The 23,296-nt window shown below is 41.5% G+C and overlaps 1 protein-coding gene across 1 annotated transcript; it reads left to right on the top strand.

Moving 5' to 3' along the window:
• Positions 1–1,905: 1,905 nt before the first annotated feature.
• Positions 1,906–20,377, top strand: LOC139561258 (NXPE family member 3-like). Its single transcript, XM_071378242.1, has 6 exons — positions 1,906–2,224; positions 14,220–14,331; positions 14,445–15,202; positions 15,354–15,424; positions 15,515–15,736; positions 19,448–20,377. The coding sequence occupies exons 2-6, from the start codon at positions 14,239–14,241 to the stop codon at positions 19,996–19,998; spliced, it is 1,695 nt and encodes a 564-aa protein (XP_071234343.1). The 5' UTR covers positions 1,906–2,224; positions 14,220–14,238; the 3' UTR covers positions 19,999–20,377.
• Positions 20,378–23,296: the final 2,919 nt, after the last annotated feature.

The following is a 23,296-nucleotide window of genomic DNA, read 5'->3' as shown; positions in this document are numbered from 1 at the left end:
GCTTCATGTTCTGGATGGGGGTGTGTGTGATCGTTCTGATCTGCTGGATCACAACTGGTGTGTGAGATCCCTAATTCAGACACACGTGGACCTTTTTGAACTACTTTTTAAATGTAAATTTTTGTTAAAGATAAATCAGAGATTTGCATGTGATTGGAAATATCAACAAGGAAGGAAGCATTTGTAATGGAACGGAAAAGGGCCATGTCTTTCTCCTACTTGTGTCATAACATTCACAACATGTATCTCATTATACATTTATTTTAATTCCAAACACTTTGACTACTACATTCCTGTGATAATTGGCTAAAAGGACTATTCAGCTTTTTTTTTTCTTTTTTTTTCATGGAAATTCACTACAAAGCTCAATTAATTTCCCAAAACAAGCTATAACCAAACCATCACCAACGGGAGCTACAACCAGACAATCAACAACCCAAACGACTTAAACAAAACTCTATACCTGTTTGCTGTGGATTGTGGATTGTGGTGATTGCACTGACACTGGTTGCCCTCAAGAAGAAACTAGGCACTGTACAGAACAACATAGAACACACATAATGGTTCTTCATTCAGTTGGACCAGTAGCAAATGATGTTCAGCAAATATTATCCTTCGCATTGCTGCACACCACAGTAGTCTCCATCTGCTTTTGTGTCTACTGCTCTGCCTATCCGGGGATAGCAAGAAACTCTGCTCCCTACCTGTACAGGGATAGTTCTGCACTTGTAATCCTTGGGTGGGCCACCTAAGCATTTCTCAGGCCGGGATGGAAAAACACTTTCACTGTAAACTTAAACGACCTAAACTAGATATAGGATAGTACAAAACATAATGGACCTATATGTTTAAATAAATAATCTTTGAGGACTAACAATCACCAAAATAAAAGATAGACAGGGCGAATTGAAAATTCCCAAAAACAATGAATTTAGCAGTATTGGTTTTGATATTTATATATGTTGGAGCAAAAGAACACAGCATTAACCATGGCAAAATGTATATAATTGCAAGAAATTTGCTTTAAAACTTCAACATTTTCTCTCAGCTCCATGTCAAAATGTGTAGAATTGCAGGAAATTAGCTTTAAAATTCTAAAATGTCTCTACACCGACGACATGGGGGCCTCTATGTTCTCAGAAATCCTGCCACCTAAACCCATTTTTTTTTATCCAGGAAAAAAAACCTGTTATAATTTGGCAAGCCGAGTTTGATTAGCTGAGCACCTTCCTAATGTTGGGATACCTCTTGGAGCAGATCCTAAACGACAATACTAAATTATCATTCACATGTTATGTTCAATGAAATGTGATGAGAACATCTATTCGGTTGACATGACAGAACCTTATTTTGGGTTATGACAGGGTAAGACATTAAGCTCGCGGTGCATTATAAGTTATTCTTCAAGAATAAATGGGTTAGCTGTAGATCACGAGATGAAATTAACATTGAATAGCAGAAAATCTTCCAGATTGTTCCAGAAAATGCCAATACAGTCACTACCTTAAAAAGGCCAACAAGTTAGTTTTAATTACACTCATATAGCAGTTAATACTAACTGAAATCCATGAGTGTAACAGGAATTTCCAGGTGAACCAAAAAGGAGAGCAGTCTTTGATAAAGGCAATCAAATCAACCTGCTTTACAAGTTTTTTTTGCAAACAGAGAGAATATCATTCAGCACAGAAGCAGAGAAAATATGTCTAATTCGTCTTCTCTATATCAGACCCTTATATTCTAATCACACAGCGCCAAATGTTCTGTAAACACTGGCCTGAGAGGCGTGTAGGGTGTAAAAACAAAAGACAGTGATGTCATTACCTGGAAGAGCGAGGAACGCAAACATTTTGCTACACCCACAATAACATCTGCTAAATATGTGTATGTGACCAATAAAATTGTATTTTCAATCATTTGATTTGATCGCAGGTACAATACAACAGTAGTGTGTGCTTTGCCCAGTCTGGCGACAGCCAAATCGACAGGTAGTTAATCTTTACATTCAAGTCTAGAGACCTGCTCTCACACTTTTACCTAGTAACCTCATTGGATATGATTGCGCCTTTCCACCTTCCAATCAACATCGTCCGGTTCGGTTGCTCTACTATTACCTTTCCGCATTAGTATTTTAATTAAACAAGTACAAGATTGCAGCAGACAACCCAGTCAGTCGGTAGCGTTCTTTTGGTCCGTCTTCGCTATAAGGATTCTGTGGCTAAATCAGGTAACAGAGGACTACACTACATTACAAGTTGATTTCAAGAAATATAAATGGAAAGATAAAGTACAAAAGTAATTGCTCAGCCATTTCCTGGTTGTATGGATTATTAGCAGTTTGCGTGGTTTCAGTTTATGTCACAAAACTAGTGTAGAGAATCATTGTACAATTTAAACGGCTGTGAAATATCTGTTCAATAACCAAAAATGATGTATAGAGTAACTGTATGTATAGCCTCTTTTAAGGGAAAATGTCACCCAAATTACAAACAAACCACTATCTCCAAATGTTAACTTTTTATTATTTGTGTGTGCCCAAAATTCAATGTAAATCAGTATCCCACATATTAGTATGTTTCGTGTCCAAATTATACCAACATTTCTAAAATGGATTGTGTTGCTCAATAATGTTAATTGTTAGATGATTTCAACATGAAACATGAAGGGTTGGGCTCAAATTGACCCTATCTGCCTATCCTACCCAATGATAATTTATAGTGCATTTGGAAAGTATTCAGACCCCTTAACTTCTTTCCACATACATTACAGCCTTATTCTAAAATGCATTAAATACAAAAAAATACGAATCAATCTACACACAATACCCCATAATGATAAAGCAAAAACAGGTTTTAGAAATGTTTACTAATTTATAAAAAATAAAAAAGCAGAAATACCTAATTTACATAAGTATTCAGACCCTATGAGATTCGAAATTGAGCTCAGGTGCATCCTGTTTCCATTGACCATCCTTGATGTTTCTACAACTTGATTGGAGTCTACCAATGGTAAATTCAATTTATTGGACATGATTTGGAAAGGCACACAGCTGTCTATATAAGGTCGCAGAGCTGACAGTGCATGTCAGAGCAAAAACCAAGCCATCAGGTCGAAGGAATTGTCCGTAGAGTTCCGAGACAGGATTCTGTCAGAGGCACAGATCTGGAGAAGGGTACCAAAACATTTATGCAGCATTGAAGGTCCCCAAGAACACAGCGGCCTCCGTCATTCTTAAATGGAAGAAGTTTGGAACCACCAACACTCTTCCTAGAGCTGGCCGCCCGGCCAAACTGAACAATCGGAGGAGAAGGGCCTTGGTTAGGGAAGGGACCTAGAACCCGATGGTCACTGACTGAGCTCCAGAGTTCTTCTGTGGAGATGGGAGAACCTTCCAGAAGGACAACCATCTCTGCAGCGCTCCACCAACCAGGCCATTATGATAGAGTGGCCAGATGGAAGCCACTCCTCAGTAAAAGGCACATGACAGCCCACTTGGATTATGACAAAAGGCACAAAAAGACTCTCAGACCATGAGAAACAAGATTGTCTGGTCTGATGAAACCAAGATTTAACTCTTTGGCCTGAATGGGAAGAGTCGCGTCTTGAGGAAACCTGGCACCATCCCTACGGTGAAGCATGGCGGTGGCAGAATCATGCTGTGGGGCTGTTTTTCAGCGGCAAGGACTGGGAGAATAGTCAGGATCGAGGAAAGTGAGAGAGATTCTTGATGAAAACCTGCTCCAGAGTAGAGGTCGACCGATTAATCGGAAATGGCCGATTAATTAGGGCCCATTTCAAGTTTTCATAACAATCGGAAATCGGTATTTTTGGACACCGAATACACCTTTTATTTATCCTTTATTTAACTAGGCAAGTCAGTTAAGAACACATTCTTATTTGCAATGGCGGCCTAGGAACGGTGGGTTAACTGCCTTGTTCAGGGGCAGAATGACAGATTTTTACCTTGTCAGCTCGTGGATTCAATCTTGCAACCTTTCAGTTACTAGTCCAACGCACTAACCACCTGATTACATTGCACTCCACGAGGAGACTGCCTGTTACGCGAATGCAGTAAGAAGCCAAGGTAAGTTGCTAGCTAGCATTAAACTTATCTTATAAAAACAATTAATCAATCATAATCACTAGTTAACTACACATGGTTGATGATATTACTAGTTTATCTAGCGTGTCATGCGTTGCATATAATCAATGCGGTGCGTAGGACTGTCTTGCTCCAATGTGTACCTAACCATAAACATCAATGCCTTTCTTAAAATCAATACACAAGTATATATTTTTAAACCTGCATATTTAGTTAATATTGCCTGCTAACCTGGCTCGTTTCAAACTCTGTGAAGACTATTTCTTCCTAACAAAGACAGCCAACTTCGCCAAACGGGGGATGATTTAACAAAAGCGCATTTACGAAAAAAGCAATCGTTGCGCGACTGTACCTAACCATAAACATCAATGCCTTCTTAAAATCAATACAAAGAAGTATATATTTTTAAACCTGCATATTTTGCTAAAAGAAATCCAGGTTTGCAGGCAATATTAACCAGGTGAAATTGTGTCACTTCTCTTGCGTTCATTGCACGCAGAGTTAATGTATATGCAACAGTTTGGGCCGCCTAATTTGCCAGAATTTTACGTAATTATGACATAACATTGAAGGTTGTGCAATGTAACAGGAATATTTAGACTTATGGATGCCACCCGTTAGATAAAATACGGAACGGTTCCGTATTTCACTGAAAGAATAAAGGTCTTGTTTTCGAGATGATAGTTTCCGTATTCGACCATATTAATGACCTAAGGCTTGTATTTCTGTGTGTTATTATGTTATAATTAAGTCTATGATTTGATATTTGATAGAGCAGTCTAACTGAGCGATGGTGGGCACCAGCAGGCTCGTAAGCATTCATTCAAACAGCACTTTACTGCGTTTTGCCAGCATCTCGTCGCTGTGCTTCAAGCATTGCGCTGTTTATGACTTCAAGCCTATCAACTCCCGAGATTAGGCTGGTGTAACCGATGTGAAATGGCTAGCTAGTTAGCGGGGTGCGCGCTAATAGCGTTTCAAACGTCAATCGCTCTGAGACATGGAGTGGTTGTTCCCCTTGCCCTGCAAGGGCCGCGGCTTTTGTGGAGCGATGGGTAACGCTGCTTCGAGGGTGGCTGTTGTCGATGTGTTCCTGGTTCGAGCCCAGGTAGGGGCGAGGATAGGGACAGAAGCTATACTGTTACACTGGCAATACTAAAGTTCCTATAAGAACATCCAATAGTCAAAGGTATATGAAACACAAATCGTATAGAGAGAAATTGTCCTATAATTCCTATAATAACTACAACCTAAAACTTCTTACCTGGGAATATTGAAGACTCATGTTAAAAGGAACCACCAGCTTTCATATGTTCTCATGTTCTGAGCAAGGAACTTAAACGTTAGCTTTTTTACATGGCAGATATTGCACTTTTATTTTCTTCTCCAACACTTTGTTTTTGCATTATTTAAACCAAATTGAACATGTTTAATTTTATTTGACGCTAAATTGATTTTATTGATGTATTATATTAAGTTCAAAAAGTGTTCATTCAGTATTGTTGTAATTGTCATTATTACAAATAAATGTAAAAAAATAATAATAATAAAACGGCCGATTAATCTGTATCGGCTTTTTTGGTCCTCCAATAATCGGTATCGGCTTTTTTGGTCCTCCAATAATCCGTATCGGTGTTGAAAAATCATAATCGGTCGACTCCAGAGTACTCAGGACCTCAGACTGATGTGAAGGTTCACCTTCCAACAGGACAACGACCCTAAGCACACAGCAATGAACGCAGGAGTGGCTTCTGGACAATTCTCTGAATGTCCTTGAGTGGCCCAGCCAGACCCCGGACTTGAACCTGATCTAACATCTCTGGAGAGACCTGAAAAAAGCTGCGCAGCGACGCTTCCCATCCAACCTGACAGACCTTGAGATTATCTAAAAAGAAGAATGGGAGAAACTCCCCACATACAGGTGTGTCAAGCTTGTAGCGTCACACCCAAGAAGACACGAGGCTGTAATCGCTGCCAAAGGTGCTTCAACAAAGTACTGAGTAAAGGGTTTGAATACTAATATAAATGTATGTTTTTAATATATATATATATATACATACATATGCAAAAAAATCTAAAAACCTGTTTTTTGCGTTATGGGGTATTGTATGTAGATTGATGAGGGGGAGGGGGAAACAATTTAATCCATTTCAGAATAAGTTTGTAATGTACCAAAATGTAGAAAAAGTAAAGGGGCCTGAATACTTTCCGAATACACTGTTGGTCAAGCTTTGTTTGTTTTGCAAATTGCACATTGAAAGACAGAGGGTAACAAAGTCTAACCAAACTTGGTTTGTTAATGATTGTTTGTTTATTTGCATGTGAACGAGTGTGCTTACGCTGGAAATAGAATGCATGGGAGTGATTGAGAGAAAAGCAGTGGCCACGAGAATATACAGTTGAAGTCGGAAGTTTACATACAGTTAGGATGGAGTCATTAAAACTCATTTTTCAACCACTTCACACATTTCTTGTTAACAAACTGTAGTTTTGGTAAGTCGGTTAGGACATCTACTTTCTGCATGACACAAGTATTTTTTCCAACAATTGTTAACAGACAGATTATTTCACTTATAATTCACTGTATCACAATTCCAATGGGTCAGAAGTTTACATACACTAACTTGACTGAGCCTTTAAACAGCTTGGAAAATTCCAGAAAATGATGTCAAGGCTTTAGAAGCTTCTGATATGCTAATTGACATAATTTGAGTCAATTGGTGGTGTACCTGTGGATGTATTTCAAGGCCTACCTTCAAACTCAAAGACTTGACATTTTTGGAAAATCAAAAGAAATCAGCCAAGAACTCAGAGAAATCTTTGTAGACCTCCACAAGTCTGGTTCATCCTTGGGAGCAATTTCCAAATGCCTGAAGGAAAACACGTTAATCTGTACAAACCATAGTATGCAAGTATAAACACCATGGGACCACGCAGCCATCATATTGCTCAGGAAGGAGACGCGTTCTGTCTCTTAGAGATACGAAAAGTGCAAATCAATCCCAGAACAACAGCAAAGGACCTTGTGAAGATGCTGAAGGAACCGGGTACAAAAGTATCCATATCCACAGTAAAACGAGTCCTATATTGACATAACCTGAAAGGCCGCTCAGCAAGGAAGAAGCCACTGCTCCAAAACCGCAATAAAACCACCAGACTATGGCTTGCAACTGCACATGGGGACAAAGATCGTGCTTTTGAGAAATGTTCTCTGATCTGATGAAACAAAAATATAACTGTTTGGCCATAATAACCATCGTTATGTTTGGAGGAAAAATGGAGGCTTGCCAGCCGAAGAACACCATCCCAACCGTGAAGCACGGGGGTGGCAGCATCATTTTGTGGGGGTGCTTTGCTGCAGGAGGTACTGGTACACTTCACAAAATAGATGGCATCATGAGGGAGCAAAATGATGTGGATATATTGAAGCAACATCTCAAGACATCAGTCAGGAAGTTAATGCTTGGTCGCAAATGGGTCTTCCAAATGGACAATGACCCCAAGCATTCTTCCAAAGTTGTGGCAAAATGGCTTAAGGGCAACAAAGTCAAGGAATTGGATTGGCCATCACAAAGCCGTGACCTTAATCCTATAGAAAATGTGTGGGCAGAACTGAAAAAGCGTGTGCGAGCAAGGAGGCCTACAAACCTGACTCTGTTACACCAGCTCTGTCAGGAGGAATGGGCCAAAATTCACCCAACTTATTGCTTGTGGAAGGCTACCTGGAATGTTAAAGCCAAGTAAAACAATTTAAAGGCAATGCTACCAAATACTAATTGAGTGTATGTAACTTCTGACCCACTGGGAATGTAATCAAAGCAATAAAAGCTGAAATAAACCATTCTCTCTGCTATTATTCTGACATTTCACATTCTTAAAATGAAGTGGTGATCCTAACTGACCTAAGACGTTTTTTTTAACTCGCATTAAATGTCAGTGTCACGGACGTCGTAATCCTCTTCGTCTGAGGAGGAGTAAGGATCGGACCAAAGCACAGCGTGGTTTGAATACGTTCTTCAATTTTTAATGAAGAACACTTAAACAAAAACAACAAAACGAATAAGACGAACGTGACTGCTATATAAACACTGTGCTAACATGCAACATGACATAGACAATAACCCACAACCCACAATACAAAACAGGCTACCTAAATATGGTTCCCAATCAGAGACAACGCAAAACACCTGTCTCTGATTGAGAACCATATCAGGCCAAACACACATATACAAACCAGACATACAACATAGAATGCCCACACAGATCACACCCTGACCAACCAAAACATACAAAGCAAACTATGGTCAGGGCGTGACAGTCAGGATTTGTTTAAACGTATTTAGCTAAGGTGTATCTATGTAAACTTCAACTGTACTGTAGCTTGTCAAATTAGGAAGTCTATTTGTCTGACCTCTACGGGAGCAATGCTGGTAAAATTTGCTTTTAAATTGTGCACTGTTACCTTTGGAATTCTGAAATGTCATGTTAGAAAGTGTCTTTAGGGTTGATACGTTTAACTGCAAGCCAGCGTTATGTATGGGCTATAGTGGTCATGAAAAAACATCGTAGCAATGCATAAATGCAACTACATTCTACATTTATTAACTGGGTTGTGTTTCACAATTACATCACGTTGTCAATGTCATTTTTCTTGGCAGTATTACCGTTGCTGCTTACAGACGATTTTATCAAAAGTTTGAAACAATGCCATGGGTATTGAGTGACAGATCTTGTCTAGAGATTGAGTGGGTCATTTGTAGAAAGGGAATTAGAGGAATTGTTATGATCTTCCCTACTTTGCTAAGTTAAGTTGTATTGGGCTGTATAGGCTATGGTTTATTTGACCTCTGTGCTACCTATTTGAAAACAATGCCGCCTACTGTACCTGTGTTGGATTCGATCATAGGCATATAGCCTAGGCCGGCTATTCCCAAACTGAGGTACGCGCAATGTAGTCGGGGGTACGCCAAATAATAAAAGTCCGTTTAGATTTTCCAACAAGGCTATACATTTGGGTGATGTTTTTTTCTTGCCTGAGTAGCCTCGTTTCACTGCCAAAAATAAAATTAAACCATCTAGGTGTTCAGCGAAATAACAACACAATGTCAAATACAGGTAGCCTAGTCAAATAATTAACATCCAATCACATTATCCGTTACTTTCTCACGGCAAACCTTCACTCTTGCGCAGACATTTAGAAACGAAACATGCCAATTTGAAAAAAAAGAACAGGAGTTTTTTTGACGAGAATTAAGACGACTTTCGAGTAGTAAGACATGTATAAACGCAACAGATACCATTAATAAGGGGCTAGAAGCATCTCATGGTGAGCTACCGAGTGGCTAGGACAGGCAAGCCCCATACTATTGTGGAGGACTTAATTCTTTCTGCTGCCCCAGATATGGCTGGGACAATGCAGGGGGAAAAGGCTAATAAAACTACACAGACAATGCCTTCATCAAACAGCACTGCTTCACGATGCATCAGTGACATGGCAGGAGATGTTTTGAAACAATTACTGCTTCGCATACAAGCCAGTGAATTCTATGCGTTACAGCTGGATGAGTCAACAGACGTGGCGGGCCTGGCACAGCTCCTGGTATATATTGTCACCAAAGCCCCATATACTACCCACCACTGCGACCTGTACACTCTCGTTGGCTGGCCCTCGCTTCATACTCGTCGCCAAACCCACTGGCTCCAGGTCATCTACAAGACCCTGCTAGGTAAAGTCCCCCCTTATCTCAGCTCGCTGGTCACCATAGCAGCACCTACCTGTAGCACGCGCTCCAGCAGGTATATCTCTCTGGTCACCCCCAAAACCAATTCTTCCTTTGGCCGCCTCTCCTTCCAGTTCTCTGCTGCCAATGACTGGAACGAACTACAAAAATCTCTGAAACTGGAAACACTTATCTCCCTCACTAGCTTTAAGCACCAGCTGTCAGAGCAGCTCACAGATTACTGCACCTGTACATAGCCCATCTATAATTTAGCCCAAACAACTACCTCTTTACCTACTGTATTTATTTATTTATTTTGCTCCTTTGCACCCCATTATTTCTATCTCTACTTTTTCTATCTCTACTATCTCTACTCTACTTTTTTTTTTTACTTGCTATATTGTATTTACTTCGCCACCATGGCCTTTTTATATTTTTATTTATATATATATATTTTGTTTGCCTTCACCTCCCTTATCTCACCTCACTTGCTCATATTGTATATAGACTTATTTTTCACTGTATTATTGACTGTATGTTTGTTTTACTCCATGTGTAACTACAGTGGGGAGAACAAGTATTTGATACACTGCCGAATTTGCAGGTTTTCCTACTTACAAAGCATGTAGAGGTCTGTAATTTTTATCATAGGTACACTTCAACTATGAGAGACGGAATCTAAAACAAAAATCCAGAAAATCACATTGTATGATTTTTAAGTAATTAATTTGCATTTTATTGCATGACATAAGTATTTGATACATCAGAAAAGCAGAACTTAATATTTGGTACAGAAACCTTTGTTTGCAATTACAGAGATCATACATTTCCTGTAGTTCTTGACTAGGTTTGCACACACTGCAGCAGGGATTTTGGCCCACTCCTCCCTACAGATCTTCTCCAGATCCTTCAGGTTTCGGGGCTGTCGCTGGGCAATACGGACTTTCAGCTCCCTCCAAAGATTTTCTATTGGGTTCAGGTCTGGAGACTGGCTAGGCCACTCCAGGACCTTGAGATGCTTCTTACGGAGCCACTCCTTAGTTGCCATGGCTGTGTGCTTCGTGTCGTTGTCATGCTGGAAGACCCAGCCACGACCCATCTTCAATGCTCTTACTGAGGGAAGGAGGTTGTTGGCCAAGATCTCGCGATACATGGCCCCATCCATCCTCCCCTCAATACGGTGCAGTCGTCCTGTCCCCTTTGCAGAAAAGCATCCCCAAAGAATGATGTTTCCACCTCCATGCTTCACGGTTGGGATGGTGTTCTTGGGGTTGTACTCATACTTCTTCTTCCTCCAAACACGGCGAGTGGAGTTAGACCAAAAAGCTCTATTTTTGTCTCATCAGACCACATGACCTTCTCCCATTCCTCCTCTGGATCATCCAGATGGTCATTGGCAAACTTCAGACAGGCCTGGACATGCACTGGCTTAAGCAGGGGGACCTTGCGTGCGCTGCAGGATTTTAATCCATGACGGCGTAGTGTGTTACTAATGGTTTTCTTTGAGACTGTGGTCCCAGCTCTCTTCAGGTCATTGACCAGGTCCTGCCGTGTAGTTCTGGGCTGATGCCTCACCTTCCTCATGATCATTGATGCCCCACGAGGTGAAATCTTGCATGGAGCCCCAGACCGAGGGTGATTGACCGTCATCTTGAACTTCTTCCATTTTCTAATAATTGCGCCAACAGTTGTTTCCTTCTCACCAAGCTGCTTGCCTATTGTCCTGTAGCCCATCCCAGCCTTGTGCAGGTCTACAATTTTATCCCTGATGTCCTTACACAGCTCTCTGGTCTTGGCCATTGTGGAGAGGTTGGAATCTGTTTGATTGTGTGTGGACAGGTGTCTTTTATACAGGTAACGAGTTCAAACAGGTGCAGTTAATACAGGTAATGAGTGGAGAACAGGAGGGCTTCTTAAAGAAAAACTAACAGGTCTGTGAGAGCCGGAATTCTTACTGGTTGGTAGGTGATCAAATACTTATGTCATGCAATAAAATGCAAATTAATTATTTAAAAATCATACAATGTGATTTTCTGGATTTTTGTTTTAGATTCCGTCTCTCATAGTTGAAGTGTACCTATGATAAAAATTACAGACCTCTACATGCTTTGTAAGTAGGAAAACCTGCAAAATCGGCAGTGTATCAAATACTTGTTCTCCCCACTGTATGTGTTGTTGTATGTGTCGAACTGCTTTGCTTTATCTTGGCCAGGTCGCAATTGTAAATGAGAACGTGTTCTCAATTTGCCTACCTGGTTAAATAAAGGTGAAATAAAATAAATAAATAAATAAATATGTCCGTTACATTTATGGGAGGTCAATTAAGGAAGACATTCTCTTCTGAAAACCACTGGAAACCAGGAGAGGATATTTTTTAAAGTACTGGACAGCTTTGTGACATCAAACGGGCTTTAACAACATTCAGAAGTGTGCAGGTTATCAAGGGGCAAAGTATTGACACGTTTTTTTAAATTGAGGACGAGCTTAAAGTTCTTTACTAACAATAATTTTCACTTGTCTGACCACTTGCATGATGACGAGTTTCTCACACAACTGGCCTATCTGGGTGATGTTTTTTCTCGCCTGAATGATCTGAATCTAGGATTACAGGGACTCTCCGCAACTACGTATATTCAATGTGCGGGACAAAATTGAGACTATGATTAAGAAGTTGGAGCTCTTCTCTGTCAAGGACAACTCACAGGTCTTCCCATCATTGTAGAATTTTTTGTGTGCCTCATCGAAATTGCAACAAGCGGTTCTGTGAAAATTTAATTTAATATGGATATGGCTGCGCTCAGAGTTTCTTGCCTTGGCAATTCGCACTGTTAATACACTGATGCACTTTGCAACCAAGTACCTATGTGAGAGTGGATTCTCGGCCATCACTAGCATGAAAACTAAATACATGCGCAGACTGTGTGTGGGAAATGATTTAAGACTGAGACTCTCTCCAATACAACCCAACATTGCAGAGTTATGTGCATCCTTTCAAGCACACCCTTCTCAGTAACCTGTGGTGAGTTATTCACCATTTTTGATGAACAAATAAGGTTTTATATGTAAGATGGTTAAAATAAAGAGCAAAATTATTGATTATTATTTGTGCCCTGGTCCTATAACAGCTCTGTCACTTCCCACATGCCGGGTTGTGACAAACTCACACTCATTCTTATGTTTAATAAATGTATCGTATAATGTGTGTGTGTGTGTGGCAGGCTTACAATGATGGAAAAATACATTTGAGAGTGCGCTGACCCTGGTGCTAGAGGGGTACGCAGTTGTAGGTTGAATGTTTCAAGGGCTACGGGGCTATAAAGTTTGGTTACCACTGGCATAGCCTAAAAACACAAGGAATGAGGTAACTCCTATTTCAAGAGAGAATAAATCTAATCAAATATTATTTGTCACATGCACCGAATACAACAGGTGTGGACCTTACCATGAAATGCTTACTTACAAGTCCGCTGCTGCTACTCTCTGTTCATCATATATGCATAGTCACTTTAATCATATCTACATGTACATACTACCTCAATCAGCCTGACTAACTGGTGTCTGTATGTAGCCTCGCTACTTTTATAGCCTCGCTACTGTATATAGCCTGTCTTTTTACTGTTGTTTTATTTCTTTACTTACCTATTGTTCACCTCATACCTTTTTTGCACTATTGGTTAGAGCCTGTAAGCCTGACACATCCAGCCTCCCTCACCAGCAGCCAGAGGCTTGTGAAATCACAAGATAATATTGTAGGAGAAAAAAACGTTTAAATCAGCTAGTAAACCGGTGTATGATCTGATTTGTTACAGCTTTCCTGCTAATTTAGTTGCTTGCAACTATGTTGTATTTGGATTGCTTCATGTAACACCCCAAGCAACTGATAAGCAATTACTCTGCAACTTGGTGGCATCCAGTTGCAAAAACTTCTACTTTGTGAAACTAGTTGTAAGCAACAGTCAATCAAAACAAATGCTTTTGTCACCTGATCCATAGCTGTCAGTGCTGCAGGATCCGCAATCAAGTTGAATAGAAGAGACATTAGCCTAATGGGAGCTTTAAATGAATATTGTCATCATGGACAGTCATGGTTTATGTACATGGTTTATTAGTCAATAAATGCAATTTTTTTGGTGAGGCTAGGTTGTTATAGTATTTTTACAAGAAGGTCAACTTTTTTTCTGCTCACTTTCTTTCTAAATGGGTAAAGCAATAGTCACATGGGAAAATATGAAATTAAGATTAAATTCTTAATCTGGTGTGCCTCGCCCAGATCAACATGAATTTGTATGGGGTCTAGTCTAGGTCCGATAAACGTACACCGTGTTTTGGGATATCAAATACAGCTAAGGTAATTGGAGAAGCATGTTAACAGTTACCAGCTTCTATGTGTCCATATAAAGGGGACTGGAGACTGGGGCCATGTGGAAGTGCCTAAACAAATATGTCTGCATCTTCCTCCTGCTGACCCTGTCAGGCGTCTTCTTCCTGTTCCGCAACATCAGCATTCTGGAGGTGAGGAGGAAAGTGAACTTCCCCCAGTACAAGTCCAAGCTTACTTCCATCACAATCTACCTGTGTTACTCTACGACCTTCTTCCCCTCAGTGACCTCTACTCTCATCCACAGTGGAAGTTAGACCTATGCATCTGGGAACTATGCAGCAACCACTCAGAGGGCCTTACTCCCCTGGACCACAATCAAAGCTGTAACCACCTGGGCCAGGAGCGCACACCTGAGGAAGCTCTGGAGGAGCATTACCTCCTGGAGTCCATTGCCTGGCCAGAGCCTCCCCCCCAGCTCATGTCTATATCCCTGGAACAGACCAGTGACCCTGCGCACAGCCATTTTGCAGTGCTGCCAGCAGTGGGTGGGAGAGAGTGGCACGTGGGGGACCAGCTGGAGTCTCTGGTCCTTATGAAAGATTTCCAGGGAAGTCCCAAGAGCCATGGTGGGGACTTCTTGCTGGCTAGGCTGCACTCCCCAGAGCTGGGGGCGGGCGTTGCAGGACAGGTGTTGGACCACCAGAATGGGACCTACTCTGCCATTTTTCTGTTAATGTGGGAGGGGTCCGTACAAGTGGAGGTGACACTGGTTCATCCTAGTGAGGCAGTTGCTGTTCTACGAAACTTACGTGAAGAACAGCCCAACCGGGTGCTTTACAAGAGCCTGTTCCGTTATGGATTACTGTCTGAGACCACAATGTGTAACCTTTGTCTGCCGACCAACCAGGAGCCGCTGTGCAATTACACAGACCCCCACACGGGTGAACCCTGGTACTGCTACAAGCCTAAGCAGCTGCTGAGCTGTGACACACGGATCAACCACTTCAAGGCAGGCTACCAGAAAGATCTGATAACCGACAAAGAAGCACTGCTCTTCCAGAGGTTAGTGTGGCGTAAAAAATAGTGTGCGTGGGAATGAGTTTTACCTTAGACCTATGCAGCCTTTTTCCCAATATACAATTACAGAATGTTGTTCAGGTGATTGTTATTGCTTGCTTTTAAACATTTCAAATTATTATTTTACTTTTTTTAGTGGTGTAAACCTCAAGACACATATTCAGGCTAAGGGGTCTGACAGTGTCACTGTGCTGCCTAAGAAGAAAGGTAGGAAAAATTGTTGCCGTATGAAGACAAATCGGAGAGTGTATGTAAAGTGATGGTAGCTGGTGCATCATGTTTCCTCTCGTATTTCAGACAAACCAGAGGTGGAAAGCAGCCATGCAAAGCCAGCGCCTGTCAGGACCACTCCCTCTGGGTATTACTTCCAAGGGTCATGGCAGTCCCTGGGTGATATCGTGATGCGCCAGTTTAATGATCCAACTGCCATTACTCAGTGTTTGAAAGGCAAGGTGGTGTACATGTACGGAGACTCCACCGTCAGACAGTACTATGAGTTCCTCACCAGCTTCTTGCCAGGTGACTGCTGTTTGCCAAACCTATTACATCTCACACTCAGCTGTTTCAGGTGCATTCAAATTCTCTCTCTATAGATCCGTTTATACAGGGCTGTTGTGGAGCAGGTCGAGAGCTTCAAGTTCCTTGGCGTCCACATCACTAATTACCTAACATGGTCCACACACACCCGCACAGTCGTGAAGAGGTCACGACAGCACCTCTTCCCCCTCGAGAGGTTGAAAAGATTTGGCATGGGCCCTCGGATCCTCAAAAAGTTCTACAGCTGCACCATCGAGAGCATCTTGACTGGCTGCAACACCACACAGTATGGCAAATGTGGACAGCCCAGTACATCACTGTGGCCGAGCTCCCTGCCATCCAGGACCTCTATATCAGACTCCAACCACTCAAGCCATAGACTGTTCACTCTGCTACCATCCGGCAAACGGTACCGGAGCATCGGCTCTCGGACCAACAGACTCAGACAGCTTCTACCCCCAAGTCATCAGACTGCTAAATTGCCAAACTGCTAAATAGTCAATTAATGGTGCCCTAGCTATCTGCACTGACTCTATTTTGCACGAACCCTACGCACACACACTAGACTATATGTGCAAACCATATACACACTCACTAGACTATATATACACAAACACTACATTGAAACTCCTAAACAAAACCCACACATATTCACATGCACTACATGCGCACATACACACATAACACACACACGCAGACCGACACAACACAAACACACATACGTGCACATTAGACACACACTCACACACACACACACACTTTCCATAATCGTCATTCGCTGCTGCTGCTCTGTTATTTATTTTACTCATTATCTATCCTGATACCTAGTCACTTTACCCTTCCTTCATGTACATATCTACCTCAAATACCTTATTATTATCTATCCTGATGACTAGTCACTTTACCCTGCCTTCATGTACATATCTACCTCAAATACCTTATTATTATCTATCCTGATGACTAGTCACTTTATCCTGCCTTCATGTACATATCTACCTCAAATACCTTATTATTATCTATCCTGATGCCTAGTCACTTTATCCTGCCTTCATGTACATATCTACCTCAAATACCTTATTATTATCTATCCTGATGACTAGTCACTTTACCCTGCCTTCATGTACATATCTACCTCAAATACCTTATTATTATCTATCCTGATGACTAGTCACTTTACCCTGCCTTCATGTACATATCTACCTCAAATACCTTATTATTATCTATCCTGATGCCTAGTCACTTTACCCTGCTTTCATGTACATATCTACCTCAAATACCTTATTATTATCTATCCTGATGCCTAGTCACTTTATCCTGCCTTCATGTACATATCTACCTCAAATACCTTATTATTATCTATCCTGATGACTAGTCACTTTACCCTGCCTTCATGTACATATCTACCTCAAATACCTTATTATCTTTCCTGATGCCTAGTCACTTTACCCTGCCTTCATGTACATATCTACCTCAAATACCTTATTATTATCTATCCTGATGCCTAGTCACTTTACCCTGCCTTCATGTACATATCTACCTCAAATACCTTATTATCTATCCTGATGTCTAGTCACTTTACCTTCACTGGAATTGTGATACAGTGAATTAAAGTTAAATAATCTGTCCGTAAACAATTGTTGTAAAAATTACTTGTGTCATGCACGAAGTAGATGTCCTAACTGACTTGTTAACAACAAATTTGTGGAGTGGTTGAAAAATGAGTTTTAATGACTTCAACTGTACTGGGTGTATTGATACTGATACACCATCCAAAGTGTAATTAATAACGTCCCCATGCTCAAAGGCATATTCAATGTCTGCTTTTTTTTACTCATCTACCAATAGGTGCCCTTCTTTGTGAGGCATTGGAAAGCCTCCCTTGTCTTTGTGGTTGAATTTGTGTTCGAAATGCACTGCTTGACTGAGGGACCTTACAGATATTTGTATTTGTGGGGTACAGAGGTGAGGTAGTCATTCAAAAATCATGTTAAACACTAGTATTGCACACAGAGTCCATGCAACTTATTATGTGACTTGAAAAGCAAATGTGTACTGCTGAACTTTTTTAGACTTGCCAAAACAAAGTGATTGATTCCAGCCATGTCAGCCTTTCATTTCACTTATTGACTCAAGACATTTAAAAAACATAATTCCACTTTGACATGATTGTGTGTTTTGCAGTTACTTTCTGAAAGCACTTTAAAGTGTAATTTGTCCAATGTCACGGTTGTCCCGCCCTCTCAAAATAAATGACACCAGCCAGTTGAATGAAGATCATGGTCTTCATTAGAAACCAAGTGCCTACTGGCAATGTGGTCGGATGCCACAGTCCATACCACGTCAATCCCTGAATAAAATGGGCCTATAGAGATACAACTATTTATGAAGAGATATCTTCCCGAATGAGAGAAAAAATAGTTATCCCGTTCCCACGTCCAATGCCAGTGCAAAATCAAAAACATCGTAGGCTACATAAAGGCCAAGGACTGAGTTTAAACTGAACTACAAATGTATTGGGAATGTATGGGACAGAGTATGATGGAGTTGCAGAAGAAATGCATGACAAGTGTATGGCCTAATTTTCCACCTGTAGGCTACCTTTAGATCGAGCCAGAATGAAAGGTGGATGGGTGGTGATTAGTCTATTTCGGTTGCTGTATCAGATATGAAAATGATACATTAGCATTGCAATCCTTTTCGATTCTATTATATTCTATAGTATTCTGTGAATCTTTGAGCATTTTCCAGCTGTCAGTAAAGTGCAGCAGATGTCCAAACTGATGCGTAAAGGCGCGTAGCTTTCTGCAAGCATGAGCGAGGCCATTATCCAATATATTGCAGGCTTCAATATGAAGGCCTCTTTAAGATACCTTTATATTTATACTTTATTCCTTTATAAAGCCACTTGACTTACATGCATGCTTCTTTGCACTTTTTGTCAATTGCTGCTTTTATCCATGCATTTTCAGAATTTGACCACACGTCTTGCTTAGCAGAATTATTGAGGTTCCATTAGCGAATGATCAATGATTTGTCCTATACTAAAGGTTATTTGGAATACAAGATTACAATAATATAAAGACAACTTATGTAAACATCCATGCGTAAAGAACAACCCTGTCCAGACATGTTTGGATAATATGTTGTGCCATTCAGAGATGCAATTTGTATCCTCTTTAACTTAACCTGTTTCTGTTTTTACTGAGGTAAAAACTGTGCAATAATTGTATTTTATACACATATCCAGATGTGGTGACTTTTTTAGGGATGGGAGAGATTCACTGAATATTTATTTGTATGGCTGTGGACAGGTTGAGGTTATCGGGACAGTAGCCTATTGCGCCCAGTCTTAAATCGTTGGATAACAAAAGTAGGCTGTAATGATGAGAGTATAAAACTATTGTCTATAAAAGTGTGCCGTTTTCTGTCGATTTACACAGCTTGTGTCATAATGGGAGGTCCAGGGCAGGTTCGATTAATTTGCATACAGTTAAGGGGCCAGGAAATCTGGTCAAAATACAGACGAGGTGGGCAGAGAAGAGACATATTTAATTAAGTGTAGACAACGAATCTCGATCAGATAGTGATCAAATCTTGATCGCGATGGCGACAACCATGTTTATGCAAGGTGTAATCATGGCTTCTGTCACATATGTATCTCGCAACATTAATCTCACTCTCTCTCTGTCACAGAGTTGAAGGATTTCGACCTTCGAAGTCCGGGGAAGGCAGGGCCCTTCATGGCGGTGGACATCCCCCACAATATTCTGCTGAAGTACCGCAGCCATGGGCCCCCCATCACCTGGACCCCTCTCAGCATCAGTCAGCTGCGCTATGTAGCTAATGAGCTGGATGGCCTGGCAGGGGGCTCAGACACTGTTGTAGTCATCAGTGTTTGGGCCCATTTCTGTACCTTCCCTGTGCAGGTTTACATACGTCGACTCCGCCACATTCGAAGGGCGGTGGTGCGGCTTCTGAACCGGGCTCCGGGGACTGTGGTAGTGGTGCGCTCGGCAAACCTCCGGGCCCAAAGCCTAAAAGAGAGCCTCATCGTCAGTGACTGGTTTTCGGTTCAGTTGGACGGGGTGATCAAGGCCATGTTCAGGGGCCTGAATATCAAGTTAGTGGATGCCTGGGAGATGACCCTTGCCCACCACCTCCCACACAATATCCACCCGCACCCTCCGATCATTAAGAACATGATAAACACTATCCTCTCTCACGTCTGCCCAGTGAAGAACTAGCAGAGAAAGTTAAATTATTTCTGGCACAATTTACAAAATAACTAGCATGGGTGGAGCGTTGTCCGACTAGGTTACATGATTCATCACTTGAGCCTGCTAAATTTTAACATCTACGAGCAAAAAGTACATCTCAACGCCATGAAGAGTCTAAATGACAATGGCATTCTACTAACATATCTAGTGACAGAAAGATTGCCTCAAATCAACATGTAGCTTTTGTCCAGGCTGCGCTCTCCAAATTCCAAAGATTGTACAACAAATTGCAATGAAATAGTATTTTCTTACAGGTTTTATTCTTTGTACTGTACCTCTGCTTTAAAAAAGAAAGGAATTCACTTTTCAATCAAATAAAGCCATTTGTGGAATTTTTTCAAAGGTGTGCGAAACTGGTGATGTCAATCTTTTTGTGTGTTTGACAGAAAGACATCAACCCAAGGGACACCTGCCCACGGGGCTCAAAAGTTTTAATGATAAGGTTTCGCTGTACCGTTGTGTCCAAGTGCCCTACAGAAACAAGGGTGTGCAGATTTGTTGGCGTCATGGTTGCACCACTACTACAGCAGAAACGGCATGCTTCTCGCCCAACCAGGTCAACAATGTTTCTCCGGTAATATGGGTCCGATCATTTTTCTTCCTCTAGCGAATCTCCAGGACCACATTTTAGATTCAGAAACCATGTCGTGGGCCGTTCTAAAAACAGATCTCTTGTCTGTCATCATTACAAACCTGACATTTTTAAGGAGACAGTGTACAATTTTCAATGTATGCTGAACAAAAATATATACCCAACATGTAAAGTGTTGGTCTCATGTTTCATGAGTGGAAATATAAGACCCCAGGAATGTTCCATATGCACAAAAAGCTTATTTCTCTCAAATTTTGTGCACACATTTGTTTACATACCTATTAGTGAGAATTTCTCCTTTCCCAAGATAATCCATTCACCTGACAGGTGTGGCATATCAAGATCAAGAAACTAATTAAACAACATGATCATTGTGCTTGGGACAATAAATGGCCACTCTAAAATGTGCAGTTTTGTCACACAACACAATGCCACAGATGTATCAAGTTTTGAGGGAGCGTGAAATTGGCATGCTGACTGCAGGAATGTCCACCAGAGCTGTTGCCAGAGAATTTATTGTTCATTTCTCTACAATAAGCCGCCTCCAACGTCATTTTTAGAGAATTTGGCAGTACGTCCAACTGGCCTAACAACCGCAGACCATGTGTAATCATGCCAGCCCAGGACCTCCACATCCAGCTTCTTCACCTGCGGGATCATCTGAGACCAACCACCCGGACAGCTGATGAAACTGTGGGTTTGCACAACCGAAGAATTTCTGCACAAACTGTCAGAAACCGTCTCAGGGAAGCTGTGCTCTTCATGGATGAAACCCAGTTTCAGCTGTACCGGGCAGATGGCTTCGTGTGTGCGACAAGTGCTACCCATTTATTTATATATTTATTTTTTTGCCCTGTCTGCTCATCAACATTTTCTGGTGCGGTTGTTTTTCTAACGTTCCTTTATTGCCTGGTCAGACTCTGGCAAAATATCATCAAATCAGATAGGGCTAGTCATAGTTCAAGTCTTTGAGACAAATAAGCCAATCAGAGTGCTAGGGCGGTTCCCCCCATGAAAATGAAAACTAAGAAATGCCAATAAGATCGTGGCTGTAAGTCTTTTATCAAAAAAAGTACAAGACCGTGACAGACAATCCAGTCAGAGGCACTCAGTAGCAGTTCTTTTGGTCTGTCTTCACCTAAAGGATTCTGTTGCTTTATCAGGTAAGAGAGGACTACAGATGGTGTTTATGCATGTATCAACAATCAAAGTTGATTTCAAGAAATATAAATGGAAAGTTAAAATATGCACTTTTCTCTCTCCGGACCTTGAACTTAAGCATGAGAATAGCATACTATTCACTAGCTATTTGTTGGCAGTGGAGATCGGATCAATGAAGGTGTGGCGGATGTGTGTCTACAGATATACCGTAATCTGAATTTGACTTTACAGGTGAGGAAACCATGAATAAGGTCGAGCAACCTGTCAGTTCCAAGTGGATTTATTTTTCTCCAGATAGAAATAACACCATTCTCCATGCACAGAAGTGTATAAATTGACAATTGCTATTGATAAGAACTATAGAGCATTGGGAAAGTATTCAGACCCCTTGACTTTATCCACATTTAGTTACCTTACAGCCTTTTTTCTCTCATCAATCTACACCAAATACCCCATAATGACAATGCAAAAACAAGTTTTTATACATTTTTACACGTTTATTTAAAAAAATTAAATGGAAATATCACATTTACATAAGTATTCAGACCTTTTACTCAATACTTTGTTGAAGCACATTTGGCAGCGATTACAGCCTCGAGTCTTCTTGGGTATGACGCTACAAGCTTGGCACACCTTTATTTGGGGAGTTTCTCCCATTCTTCTCTGCAGATCCTCTCAAGCTCTGTCAGGTTGGATGGGGAGCGTCGCTGCACAGCTATTTTCAGGTCTCTCCAGAGATGTTCGATCGGGGTCAAGACCGGGCTCTGGCTGGGCCACTCAAGGACATTCAGAGACTTGTCCCAAAGCCACTCCTGCGTTGTCTTGGCTGTGTGCTTAGGGTCATTGTACTGTTGGAAGGTGTACGTTTGCCCCAGTCTGAGATCCTGAGGGTTCTGGAGCAGGTTTTCATCAAGGATCTCTCTGTACTTTGCTCCGTTCATCTTTTCCTCAATCCTGACTAGTCTCCCAGTCCCTGCCGCTGAAAAACATCACCACAGCATGATGCTGCCATCACCATGCTTCACCGTAGGGATGGTGCCAGGTTTCCTCCAGACGTGATGCTTGGCATTCAGGCCAAAGAGTTGAATCTTGGTTTCATCAGACCAGACAATCTTGTTACTCATGGTCTGAGAGTCTTTAGGTGCCTTTTGGCAAACTCCAAGCGGGCTGTCATGTGCCTTTTACTGAGGGGCTTCCGTCTGGCCACTCTACCATAAAGGCCTGATTGGTGGAGTGCTGCAGAGATGGTTGTCCTTCTGGATGGTTCTCCCATCTCCACAGAGGAAATATGGAGCTGTGTCAGAGTGAACATCGGGTTCTTGGTCACCTCCCTGACCAAGGCCCTTCTCCCCCAATTGCTCAATTTGGCCGGGCGGCCAGCTTCAGGAAGAGCCTCGGTGGTTCCAAACATCTTCCATTTAAGAATAATGGGGGCCATCCACTGTGTTCTTGGGGACCTTCATCACTGTAGAAATGTTTTGGTACCCTTCCCCAGATTTGTGCCTTGACACA

The sequence above is a fragment of the Salvelinus alpinus genome, chromosome 31 (assembly GCF_045679555.1).
Source record: "Salvelinus alpinus chromosome 31, SLU_Salpinus.1, whole genome shotgun sequence".
Taxonomy (NCBI): domain Eukaryota; kingdom Metazoa; phylum Chordata; class Actinopteri; order Salmoniformes; family Salmonidae; genus Salvelinus; species Salvelinus alpinus.
This window is presented reverse-complemented; position numbering and strand designations above follow the sequence as displayed.